We start from the raw sequence: 13,250 nt of genomic DNA, 5'->3' as shown, positions 1-13,250 counted from the left end.
AAAGTTGTATAGATGAACATATCACAAACCACACTAACACAAATATTTGGGATTGTTTATATAGGGTGACCCCGGACCACAAGGATCCACCGGCAAAGACGGTCCCCCTGGCCTTCGAGGCTTCCCTGGAGAAAGAGGTCTACCTGGTGCTACGGTAAGAGCTCAATTCCACCTGCACCTATTCATCATAGCTTCCCTTTACATGCATTTGCTAGTAGAAAGTGACAGAACATTGTTACATAATAAATGGACCAGCGTCGATCTAGAGCTTTTCACTTCATTAGAGACACCAGCCAAGGAATTCACTCGTAGCAATCAATCCGGTGCAGAGGAAATCCAAAGCGACATCTAACAAATGAACAGGCGTGCCTCTGCATCGCTCCGCCACAACTGACACCACTGTTTTAACCGGCGCAATGCATCATGGTCCTCTATTATAGAGGTAGGCTGGTTAGGGATCCATTTGGGAGTTATTCTCTGGTTTAACTCAAGGACTTGAATTATATTTCTTTGCTAGCATTTTTTGGGGGGCAGCAAAGTTATTTTCTTTGTTTCTATATGCATTATTTACTCAATGAATTATTAAGTGGGAAATGTTGGCAATTAGACTGTGGTGGCTGAGAATGGATATACTGTCGGGAGAAGAAGTGCGTTGCTGCCTGCATCCTCAAGGTCAGTCAGACTCTGCAGACCAGCAGTGGGGCTGATTGTTTTCTGCCATTGTAATTTACTCCAGCACACAGCCAGAGCCAGCAGAGACTCATTACCCATACTGCCATGTGCTCTTTTGTAGCCCACTAGGGAGCTGCAGACACACACATTTTGGGCAATGACAAATATACAGGAAAGCAAACCTACATTTTATACACACCACTGCATGTAAAAAGCGAAACTCACACGCTTGCATGTGCCCAACGACAATTATAGGCACCTACATGCAGACACACACACAGTCCTGTGTACTTATGTATCTATATACTGTATGTATACTCTCAAGCTAAATTATAGGAGCACATTTATTTAAGGGAGTGGTATCTTCTTATAAGTTACTTATAATGAATGATATTTTTTTTCTCACCTACTGTATATTGGCCTTGGCTTCATGCTGGTGGTCTACCAAGATGAAAATGTCAATAGCAATGATATTTCTTGAAGCAGTGCTCTGAGGTTAAATGCACTCAAAGCACATTTCTGGTGGTGTCTGGCTGAAGTGATGGATCAGTAAACGAAGGCAGACAGTCCCTGCTGGATTGGCATCTGATGATGGACGTGTTGAAATGCAGGGCTGTAGCACAAATGCATAGGCTGATTTAAAGTTACACAGAGTTTAACAGCTATGTCGAGGAAGTCCTCATGTGTTTTCTCCTTCTTCTCCTCAGGGCCCAGCAGGTCTGAAGGGCGGAGAGGGGCCCCAAGGTCCACCTGGTCCTGTTGTAAGTATACTTTTACCTGAGATCAAAGTACCACTGGGTAAAAATGGTTGCTGTCCTCTTCGTATTGGATTTTTACTTTTTTTTTTTTTTTTTTAATGACATTCTATATTTGATTTGTGTTATTGAATAGCATGGAGGCTTGTATAGCACATTTCATGTTTTAGTGAGGCCCTCATATGCCAAGCACCAGAGGGCAGTTTACATCATTTGGACAGGAAAAGCTTTAAAATTGGCCTCGATATACCCTGGCTAACTGCTAGACCATCTTTATACTTGCTTTCCTTTTAACATCACCACCAGGAAGGCAGGAAGTTTGAGGCAAAGCTCTGAAACTTAAATGAGAGACAGTTAACATTTATTTTTTTGTATTTTTTTTTGTATCGCCACAGGTAAGGTTTGGTGAGCAGTATGCCCTTTTTCAGCTTTGTAGTGTTTCATCTTTGTGAATATTTACACACTCGTGCATTCTGTTGAAGTCTGTTGTTTATATCTACTGTAAAAGCTGGGTTAAGTTCTGCACTCAAGGACATCACAAATGCTACAGAGAAAGGAGAGCCTAGATTATAGGAAATTGTAAGTTGTAGAGGTAAATAAGATTCACTGTGAATATTAAAGGCACACATGAGGAAAAATCAAACACAGTAAAATAATATAAGTATAAACATAGGTATAAATGTAAAAACTCATTAAGCCATCATGGTCACATCATAAGTGTTTTATTTATTAATTTTCCAATTAAAGAGTCATCAAACTTTATCCCATCCCACTGCACACAGCGATTTGTCACAGGAGCGATCATGCGCTAGAGTAGCTGGGTATCAAGAATGTTTGCTCCATTGCCTCCTGGCACACAGAGACAGAACCAAACAAAGAAACACACACACACACACACAGCAAAAAGCACACAGCCAGGAGAGCAACCATATGGTGAGTCAGTTTCTAGTCATCCTGGGCATTGCTCCTGCACGTCCCTCATCTGTCCCATAGGTTGCATCTTGGCTCTTACGTTCTTCGTCACTGAGACTCTAGAGCTTCTTCGTAAGACACAGTGGTAAGCTTACAGCAATTTAATGACATGATGGGCTGTTGCTGTCACAACAGAGTTTTTTCTTCCTCCTAATCACGATATTAACATATTTTTCATGGTGTACCCGCTTATGCTGCTAAAAAATAAATAATTTCATTGTAAAAACTTGTTAAATTATCTTTCAGCCCTCACGTTGTCGCTATACATTTACATACATCGTTACAATTGCAACATTACATGTTATTGACTGCAGTATAAAATCAGGTTTCCACATAATGTGAATATGTTTACTTCATTTTCTTTAAAATGCAATTTCCTACTCAGGAGGATTGACTGTCTAGCATTCAGCACTTACTGTACATAAACATCAACATGTTGATTGAACATGTTTAGAATAATGTGGCAGCAATGTGACTTCATCGCAGTAATTGCAGCCCTGGGAAATAAATAAATTCATAACTTCCTACTCAAGACCACAATCAGAGTAGCCTGCACTCTACATTTAGTTGTATTGTAGACCATACAGTATGTCCAAAGTTAATTTAACCTTAGAAACCTTTGAGTATTGGTGCTAAAAATGTCAGTGTTCAAGATGTGGGAATATTAAGACACAATATTCCTTGCCTCCCATTCTTCTCCATGAGTGCATTCGGACGATGTTTACCAACAACCACTGTTTTCATTATTTTTGCAGAGATGACAATGAAGATTGTAAAAATGTCAGATGGGTCATTTCACACTTCAGAATAGGAAACATAGGGTTCCCCCACTATTGAGTTTTAAGAGTCATTTTCATTTGAAATGTTTCCATATTTTGTTCTCCCCTGTGATTTTTATTATTAACAGGATAGAAAAGCCTTTGCATGAGGAAAAAAATTGATTAATGGATGAACAATGTAGAATGTTTGCAAAGAATAAAAATCAGTTACATGTTCTTTGATATAGATGTGGTCACAGAAAACTGATAAAAACATGATAATATTCAGATTCACTATTTTTAGTATTAACATACACAAAATAAAACGAAATACCATTTCCGCCAGCTCCAATATGTATCAGTGCGTAAATACCAAAATAGGCACAAAATAACAACATATGAACAACACAGCTTCTATATTTAGGCTCTTGATTTCACAGAACATTAAACAGTCGTAATTTGTATTTTTGCCCCGTATTGACAGTGTAATGTATTCCTGGGAACATGAAGTTAATGCACATGCAGGTACACAGTCAGTTCAGTGCAACAAAGATTTTTTTTTTAAAAATGCTGATTATCATTCACCATCATGTTTTATGGATTTAGGTGTGTTCCTGTATGTGAGCACTAATACACAGCAGCAGCCTCTTTCATTCAGAACTGCATTTCCAACTGCAGGAGTGAAATGCTCAGAGCTCAGAGCCACTGAGGCGTCAGCTCCTAGACATACAGCACATAATGCTGGCTGCTTTTAAGGAGCAGCGCTGTGTTATTAGAACTGAAAAGCCACCTGCCACTGTTTGTTGCTCCAGTTTTTCTTTTTAAAAAGGTTTATGAATGCAGGTGTGGATGTGTGTGTTGATCCATTAGCAGTGCAACTCAGTTGGATCTTGCTTTGTAGATTTCTTAATGGCAGTGGTTATTGTAGAGCACACTCAGGTCATTTTTATGGACAGACTGACAAAAGTATGTGTGTTCATTCCTCTCCGGAAAAGAACAAAACATTGTTTCTGCATTTTATTTTTCACTCATCATCTTTCTCTCTTTCTCACACTTACAGGGTTCTCCTGGTGAGAGGGGTCCTGCTGGTGCAGCTGGTCCAATTGGCCTGTCCGGTAGGCCTGGTCCACAGGGTCCCCCAGGTCCTGCTGGAGAGAAGGGAGCACCTGTAAGTATTTTTTTTCCCTTTCCTACAACAGCTGTTTTCTTTTCTTCTTTGTTATCTTTTCTTCTGTTTTCAAAATATAATTAAAACAAATGTCTTTGTCCTTCTAGGGCGAGAAAGGGCCTCAAGGTCCTGCTGGTCGTGATGGTGTCCAGGGTCCTGTTGGCCTGCCTGGGCCTGCTGGACCTCAAGGTCCACCCGGAGAGGACGGTGACAAGGTCAGACAGCCATACTCCCCACTACCCATCCCGTCCTGCTGGCCCAGTTACAATCCTTCTCATTTCCCATACTGGGATACGTTTTGAGACTGAACCAGATTGCCAATCAATCGTCATCCTCATGTTCCCACTTAGGCCATCTGCATCGAAAATATGTCTGTCTCTTCTCCTCACTGTAGCCTATCCATCTTCATTACCAAATTTGCCAGCAAATGAAATTAGAGGAGATGTTAAAATGAAATACTGTAGCTCTTTTCATCTTCTGCAATCATTATGCCCCTTAAGATTACTACCAGGCTTTCTATTGAACTGCCAAACATATGTCACTGTAGAGGTTTGCTATGCAGTGAACTAAATGAAAAGTAAAAAACCTTCATTTCCATTTTTGTGCATCCATAAAGTACCGTGTAAAGATTATAGTTGTAGATGATGGTTGTTTACATTGAGCTGAGAGTTTTCAATGATTTTTCATAAGCTGTTAACATTTAGAGAAGAAGCTTGCTGAGCCCACACTTTGTGTGTGCTTGTGTGTGTGTTTCTCTTTCCCAGGGAGAGGTTGGAGAGCCTGGTCAGAAAGGAAGCAAAGCTGACAAGGGAGAACAGGTGCGTTATGGACACAAAGTCCATTCACTCCTTAGTTGCAGTCACATTTACTGCCATTTTTCATAGTAATTAAGGAGTTAGTGATGTTTTCTTAATGGATTCCTACTTACAGAACCACACACTCACACCATTATCACACTAAGAGTAAGCTAAGTCATACTTGAGTGCCTTTATAGCATGATGTGGTAGCAACTTGTTCTTGTTTGTATTTAGGGTCCTCCTGGCCCAGCTGGTCTCCAAGGTCCCATAGGTGCCCCAGGTCCTGCTGTAAGTATACCTGTCCTAAAACGCATAAATGAATCTCACAAATGAAATGGAAAGACAAGCTGGAAGATTTATGCAAGCTAGATACATCTATAGTATCTCTGAATAATGAGCCTGCTGAGTAGACAGTGTGCAATATCTGTAGAAGTAGTAGATCCCAATAAACAAACAAACAATGAAAGTGCATGTGTTTTTCATTCTCAGGGAGCTGATGGAGAGCCTGGTCCCAGAGGTCAGCAGGGTATGTTTGGACAGAAGGGAGATGAAGGCTCCAGAGGTTTCCCTGGACCCCCTGGTCCCATCGGCCTGCAGGTTGGTGACATTCACACATTTACACCTGTGCAGACACTACAAATACATACAGACATCTGCAGTAATCCCATACAATGAGCCATACGGTGATGGTATGGTATTCAAGTGTGCTTCATGTAAACAGTTGTCAAGTCTACATTTTATATAGCGAGCTATAAATACAAACAGTAAGAGGCATTTTGCAGTAGTACTCAGGAGTCACATTTATCTTTGTTGATAGTTATGGTACATTGAGACCTTCAGGCACTACATGGTGTATAACGAATTTAATGTAGTCATGTAAAAATTATTGTGTAAAGATATATAGTGAGGCAGTTAAGCTTATACGGGTAAAAATGAATGACAAATGGAAGCTAGAACAAAGGCCAATCCTGCCTCCACAAGCTCATCTATTCACATTACACACCAACTGTCCCACTCTGTGAGCTCTGTACTGCTTATTGAGGTCTTGTAGCTGTAACGTTGGGTTAGAAGAAACTCATCATTGTTGTATAAACACATTCTAACCTCTATGATCCGTAGTCCTAGCTTCATTAAGATAATGTAAAAAAAAGACATTTCCTGGTGAGCCATACATGGCTGGAGAGATTGGCTTTTTTCTCAGATATCTGTTTTATACACTGTATTATATCACATACATCTCTTATTCTATACTTCTATGGACTAGAACGCTGCAGTCAAGTAAATTAAATGATATTTTTTCAGTCATTTTCTGACTCAGTCTGCAGTAACAGTAGCAGTGTCATGGGATGACATACATAAGAATCAGGATAATTTCATTACTACTCTAAACAGCGTGGGCTACGACACTAGGTGACATTTATCCCACACCGTGTTGCAGTGCAAACAAAGGCACAAACATTAACACACATTACACAGTTGTTGCTGTACTAAACTGCTTTAATTGGATCTGTGGTGTGTATTGTGTGTTGACCGAGCTTTTGCAAAAATTGTTTTGCAAAAATTACACCTCTAACCTTCACCCGCTGACAACATCCTACCTTCATCACTACCTGGGTTAAGGAGGGCCAGTAAGGGTGCTTTCTGAGACCAACAATGCTTATCAGTGTGTATAATGCTTAAGAAAAAGGCATTATCATCAGTGTTGCACTTTGCTTTCTGATATGAATTGTTTTGTTATTCATAAGTGTGGATGCATGTAGGTATGTAAAGAGCCCATCCAAGGAATACTTTAAGCCAGAAAATAATTATTTAAAGGCAGATAAGCTTGATGTAAAAAATGTACGAGAAAACCAATCTGTGCTACAACTAGGCTTAATAATGTTTCCATGATAATAATCTAACGAGGGAGGACTTCCACCTCAGTAGTATCCATTTGTTCATCATTATCTGTTTTATTAGTAATCAACTTCTTAAGCTAAACATGTTAAGAGTTTACTACAGGGATTGGGGTCATTGTCTTGATGAAATTACATAGACTACTGCTCATCGTTCCGAGGTTCTATCCTATCTCTGCAGGATGGTATTCAATGGACTTTTAATTGGGAGTAATTCACTTCCCATTGCGATTCCATTAATTGTGTGGACAGACCTGCTCGGATAGTCAGTTCCTCATCGAGCACACTTACCATGCTGCATAATTAGTGGCACCGGTAACGATCTCAGCCCAGAGGAGACCTTTACACAGATGAGATTTCTCAGCACGGCAGGAATCAGCATGCAGCTACACACACTTTTTAGCACTCACGGAAAACACTTGCAAACAAAGGAAGGAACACACACACTCGCTTAGATGTATGGCAGTGCACACAAACTGACAAAAAAGAGTTATTTTTTCTCTGGCCCTTGTGAGTGTTTTAGGTTGGTGTAAGCACATGGAGAAGGAGTAATTATTTGATCTCCTCCCTTGCAAACCTTTACACTGATGAATCAAGAAACAGACACACACACAAAGGTAAAGCAGGCTACAGCAATTAAATCACAGCAATTACCCGTAGAAATGTCAGGGTTCAAACGCACATATGAGGTTGCAACCACGCTGCTCATTTAACATGCATGAGTGAGTTGGACAACAAGGGAAAAAAGGAAATATTGTGTTATATGTTTGCAGAGCCGATGACAGAATTGTAGAATTAAATCATCTTACTTTTGCCTGAGTATTTACAGGGAAGCTTAAACCCCTGTTGTGCAGGGGGTCCTGTTGTGTGGTCACATCTGGGTAGACACAATCTGGCCTATTTGACATTTATGGTCTGCTTATTTTGTGTACTGTATTGCTGTTTTAGCGTCTTTGATAAACCAAATCTACCCAACATTCAACAACTAAGATTAACAGCCAGTTTGAAATTCTCTTTCCCTCCATGTTTCATATGTCATTCAAAGAGCTGTTGAAAGATGTTGTATATTTGCTTAAAGGATTGAAATAACTCCTGCCATCACTAAATTGCACTACATTTGCGTCTGTTAGTGCACTCTTCAGTTTGTCTGCACAAGATTGACTTTTTTCTGAAGGTCTCTGGTCCATCATGTATGAGTCTTGTTCTTGACCTCACTTGGAAGATATTCATTGAATATTTCATTAAACAGATAATAGGACTAGACTGCAGTTGAAACATGGATTCAAGTGATTCATTTATGCATGTTCTGGCCCACAGATATATTTTAATATTTCAGTGCATCACAGCAATGTATTCACAGCAGTCAAATCAAATGGCAAATTAAATCTCAGGCAGGAACAGCTGTTGTGAATGCACTTAACGGCACAAACAAAATTAAATCATTAAGAACACCATCATTCATTCGAGCAACAGCACCTTGTGCTTGTAACATGACTGTTTTCTTTTCCGATAATATAATTGTTTATTCATTCTTGTCGTCCTCAGGGGCTTCCTGGACCTCCTGGCGAGAAGGGAGAGAACGGTGATGTTGGCCCCATGGTAAGAGACACATCTGCTTTTTGTAAGCACTCTTATTGATGGTTTGACGCACTTTAACAACACTGCATTTCTTTTCTGCAGGGCCCTCCTGGTCCCCCTGGTCCCAGAGGTCCTCAAGGTCCTAGTGGAGCTGATGTACGTATGGCTAATTGATAACAATGTGTATACACACAATTATATAGCCTGCATATATAAAAAAGGATTTGACAGATTATGTCATAAATCTAACTACATCTTTTGTTGCTTTACCTCCTGTCTTACATGGCTGGATAGCATCAAGCGTCCTCTTTGAAGGTGATCAATGATGACTCATCTCTTTCTTTATTTCCTGCTGCAGGGTCCACAAGGCCCTCCAGGAGGAGTGGGCCCCATGGGATCTGTGGGTGAGAAGGTGAGAATCAGAACATGGCCAAGAGTTATCTGCCAGCTAAGCATGATATTGGGCACTGGGACTGAAATACTGCTGGCCCACTCCAGACAACTTAGCTGCCCTCCCTTTGTTACCACCTGCAGTCTATTCATTTCATGTACCCCAGCTTTTTGTCTGAGTTAGTGCTTTGACACTATTAATGTCTATTTTACAACGCTTCCAACAAGATTTGTCCATTTTACTGCCATTTGGCAGACGGCTGCACTATAAATACTTAATGCTGCACCACGGCTGTTAAAATTACTCTGGAATATGAAACATGAAGGGCTACCAACACTTTAAGAGGGCACTCAGAATACAGTAACTTTTAACACCCTTGTCTCAGCTACAGTTGAAGACTTAGTTAAGTTAAATGTCTGGCTTTTGTTGGTATTAATAACATCATTAAGTCTTAGTATGTAACAACTGTTTTGTTAGCGTATATGTGACTTTTTTCGGAAGTTGGAAGCTCTCCATGTGTGAGGTTGAAGGTTTATCTGTCTAGACACTGACATTTGTGTAACCACAGGGTGAACAAGGTGAGGCTGGAAACCCAGGACCACCTGGAGAGCCAGGAACTGGGGTAAGTGAGCTCTGTTTTTGTTTTGATAGTTAAGTCAAACTAAATATGGTTTGCATGTCTTTGAATATGTATGTGCCACCATGTGTGTGTCATATGTACAGCACATCCTACTTATCAACACTCATTTCTACTATTAGCTTCTTAGTCTTTATCATACCACCCACACTTAGCACGACTATTTGTAGGGCTCTAGTTGAAAAACATTTAAAAAAACAACTTCACTTTACATGACTTTAGTGTAAACACCACTCACTATGGTGGTCAAGTATTTTTTTTGTTACAGCACAGTAGTACCAGCAAGCAGCAGCATGTATTTGTAGGATATCCACAGGAACACAGTTGCTTAATGGATAGCTTTAGGCAAACATAGAACAAAATCCAATCTAACATTTATTTTTCTTCGGGTGTCACTTTGTATTCATCACACTGAAAGTAATTGCTCCTCACATTTAGACTTGTAGTTCAGCTCAGCATGGCTCTTCTACATTGCACCCCATGTCCACATGGCCTGCCAAATTGAGTCTCCTCCCAGACTCTTAAGACATAATTACCAGGAGGATACGCCTGGTGCGTCTGCCCTAAACAACAATGACTGCAGCGACAATGAAGCAAGTCAGCATCAAAACACCAACACAGCTTTAAGCTGTGGTTTGCCCAGTTTTGATTGCAACACTGCGACAGTTGTGAAGGACTTGTGTTTTACCCTCTATAAAGATTGTATTAATTCTATTATGGGGTTTGTAATATTTAATGTCTTTTCAGAGATTGCATGTTAATGTACCGTATCCACACTTACCTGTGTTATTGCCAGACAGAGATTTATGACATTTTTGTTTTTCACTTTCACCAGACAACCATCATTGATGGCTCTATTAGCGCTACGGCCTCATTTATCATTATTGAGGCACAACAGCAGATTGAAAAGATGGCCTTTCTCCAGTGGGAGTGGCAGAGAAGCATGATTACCAGCATTCATAATGTCCCCTACTAGTTTCCCATCATACTGCTGATGTCATTGACATTTTCAAAGTCAATGTGCAGCTTAAGTCCCCATCAGCACAGCCCAACCCAATGCCTTTCACTTTTTTTTTATTCTTTTACATCTAGTTTTGATGGAAGTGTCAAAATTAATAACCCATGTTTGCTACAAAAAGAGTGGTATTGAGAAAAAAATATTGGATTGGATTTACTTTCATTAAAATTGTATTTTACTTTATTTATTAAGGCATAATGTACAATATTCAACACAATGGTTGCAATATGAGTTTTCTGATTTTTAATACAACTAAAAGGTAATTATCATCCTCATCCATTTGAAAAGGGAGCCCACAGTAATGATATACATTGAACAGAACTGAAACACACATACAGTGCTGAACCATATACACCATAAATATACAATAAATAACAAAAACACCATTAAGAAGCTTACGTGTGTGTAGTGCAAACATCAGCAGATAAAAACTACAGCTCTTTGCTGTCATCTGCTAAAGAGTTCCACTCAATGAATAGAAAAAGCTGACTGCCCAAATGCAGTGCAGCAAACAGGGACATACATGGTAATCTCTTATTGAAATCATCAGCTGGTTTGACACTAAATCACAGTTTAGAGAATGTGCAGAATTCCTTCTCGCCCCAAAGCAAAAGTGTTTTTCACACACCTTCTTATGAACACAAATAGAGCGACAGAAGCTGGAAAATTCAAAGTTACTTACAGTAAAAAGATAATGAAACCTGACATGAAAGTCATAATCAACATGTTTATTCTCATTAGGGAGTATGATGAATCTAGGAAACATGGTCTTAATTTAATCTTTAAATGTTACACTTTGAAATTAATCTAAGTAGTCCCTATGTATCAGGAGTGCATTGACACAGTAACATGATATTTAATAGCTCCTTTCGCTGGAAATCACATATAAGCAGTGTTGACCATTCAGAGATGTTTTCCTCCGTTGCTGTGATCAGCTTTGGATCCCATTTCTCTCAGCCACCCCTGACCATGTCAGTTTTTGAACCCCATTCAATTCAGAGTTGAATCTTTGAAAATGTGCAGCCCCCTGTGGTACTGATGTAATGAATGCCCTCCCCCACCACTATAGGGACCTAAAGGTGAGAGAGGAGAGAAAGGAGAGGCTGGCCCCCCTGGAGCTGCTGGACCTGCTGGTGCCAAAGGACCCCCTGGGGATGATGGTCCAAAGGGGAACCCTGTAAGTCCGCCAGATACTCTCAAAACCTGCAGAGTGTTTTCCAGCACTCAATCTAACAGGCTCAAATGTACTGCTTTAAAGGAAATGTCCCCCACCAGCCTGGAGGCAGGCAGTTTTATCCTAGAACATATTCAAGAGCTAAAAAGCCTTTTTATTGAGGGAGATTATATTTTATGCCTGCATGGTAATGGAATGCAGTGAGGCCTTTTCTCATGGATTTGCAGCATCATCATTAAGTCCATCAAATGCCTTCAATGGTTGTAACCAGGTACACCAGAACTAAATCACTGTCTAAATTACTTACCATTGCCTTAATATCTGTATCCAGGGAGATGTCTCTCAGCAGCAGCGCTTCAGGTTTCTATTGCTACACTGATGCAACTCATTTCTCTTCTTTAAGGGTCCTGTTGGATTCCCTGGAGACCCTGGCCCTCCCGGAGAGCCAGGTGTTGCTGTAAGTATGAAATTTAAATAAATTTTACCCTATATACAGTTGATAGGTTGGATATTTTTAAAATCAGAAATGATCTAACCTGCACATTTCTCTTTTACAGGGCACTGATGGGGAATCAGGAGAGAAGGGAGAGGATGGTGAAGCTGGTCAACCGGTACGTTTTTCACAGTATTTGGACTGAACGAGTATATATCATGTAATGTATATGGTTCACTTGAGGGACATTTTATAAGAGGATGATATAATTGAATTGTAATTTAATCTTAATAATCATCTTTTTTGTCACGAATGTGTATGAATATCTCTTGTTTATGTTTATTATTAATGTAGTAGTCCACCACAATTTAGCCTCCAGTAAAAGCTGTAATTATATCTAGTCAGTTAATAATTTAGACTGCAGCATTTTAATTCATGATATTTGCTCTGTACTCTTGGGTGTACGGTAACTGGACTTATCTGCTTTGCAGATTCATTAAGTGTGGTTAGAAATAACAGCCAAACACTAATGTTCTGGCCCTGTGTTTAGTGCAACAAATCACAACGCTTATTAATATTTATAAATGTAAATGAGCCTTTATCATTGCCAAAGAAAAACACACAAGTATTTTTTTTACTCCATGAATGTTACATATTTGATTTTTTGTTTATGCACTCTGATTGCATGCTGATTTGCTCTAACGAAATGAAAACAGTGTTGAGAAGGTATCTTAAAATATGATGAAGTTTGTACAGTGGCTCAGCATTCTTTGAGAGGAGAACATATAGATTCTTCTGTTATTCTTATTTACATGTAACTGTGTTTGAAACAGCTGAATATCGTACTCTCACTTTTCAGTATTGCAAGATATTTACCTATGCAAATTATGATAAAAATTGTATGATTGCTTGCAATTAACTCTGAGATAATTGGAGTGTCTCAGGCAGCCCAGTATGTATCATTTTTGGCAGTGTATAACCTCATCCAACTTTGGGTTTTAA

General features: G+C 39.6%; 1 protein-coding gene across 1 annotated transcript in view; it reads left to right on the top strand.

Moving 5' to 3' along the window:
- Positions 1-13,250, top strand: part of col11a1a (collagen, type XI, alpha 1a) — an 80,976-nt gene that overhangs the window by 56,222 nt on the left and 11,504 nt on the right. Inside the window, exons 40-53 of the mRNA XM_073488672.1 lie at positions 65-154; positions 1,380-1,433; positions 4,218-4,325; positions 4,433-4,540; positions 5,090-5,143; positions 5,357-5,410; positions 5,612-5,719; positions 8,563-8,616; positions 8,698-8,751; positions 8,954-9,007; positions 9,555-9,608; positions 11,711-11,818; positions 12,219-12,272; positions 12,373-12,426. Of these exons, the coding sequence (XP_073344773.1) occupies positions 65-154; positions 1,380-1,433; positions 4,218-4,325; positions 4,433-4,540; positions 5,090-5,143; positions 5,357-5,410; positions 5,612-5,719; positions 8,563-8,616; positions 8,698-8,751; positions 8,954-9,007; positions 9,555-9,608; positions 11,711-11,818; positions 12,219-12,272; positions 12,373-12,426 (1,008 nt within the window). The remainder of the gene's footprint in view (positions 1-64; positions 155-1,379; positions 1,434-4,217; positions 4,326-4,432; positions 4,541-5,089; positions 5,144-5,356; positions 5,411-5,611; positions 5,720-8,562; positions 8,617-8,697; positions 8,752-8,953; positions 9,008-9,554; positions 9,609-11,710; positions 11,819-12,218; positions 12,273-12,372; positions 12,427-13,250) is intronic.

The sequence above is a fragment of the Pagrus major genome, chromosome 19, assembly GCF_040436345.1.
Source record: "Pagrus major chromosome 19, Pma_NU_1.0".
Lineage (NCBI taxonomy): Eukaryota > Metazoa > Chordata > Actinopteri > Spariformes > Sparidae > Pagrus > Pagrus major.
Note: the sequence above shows the minus strand (reverse complement) of the source record. Positions and strands in the feature narration are given on the sequence as shown.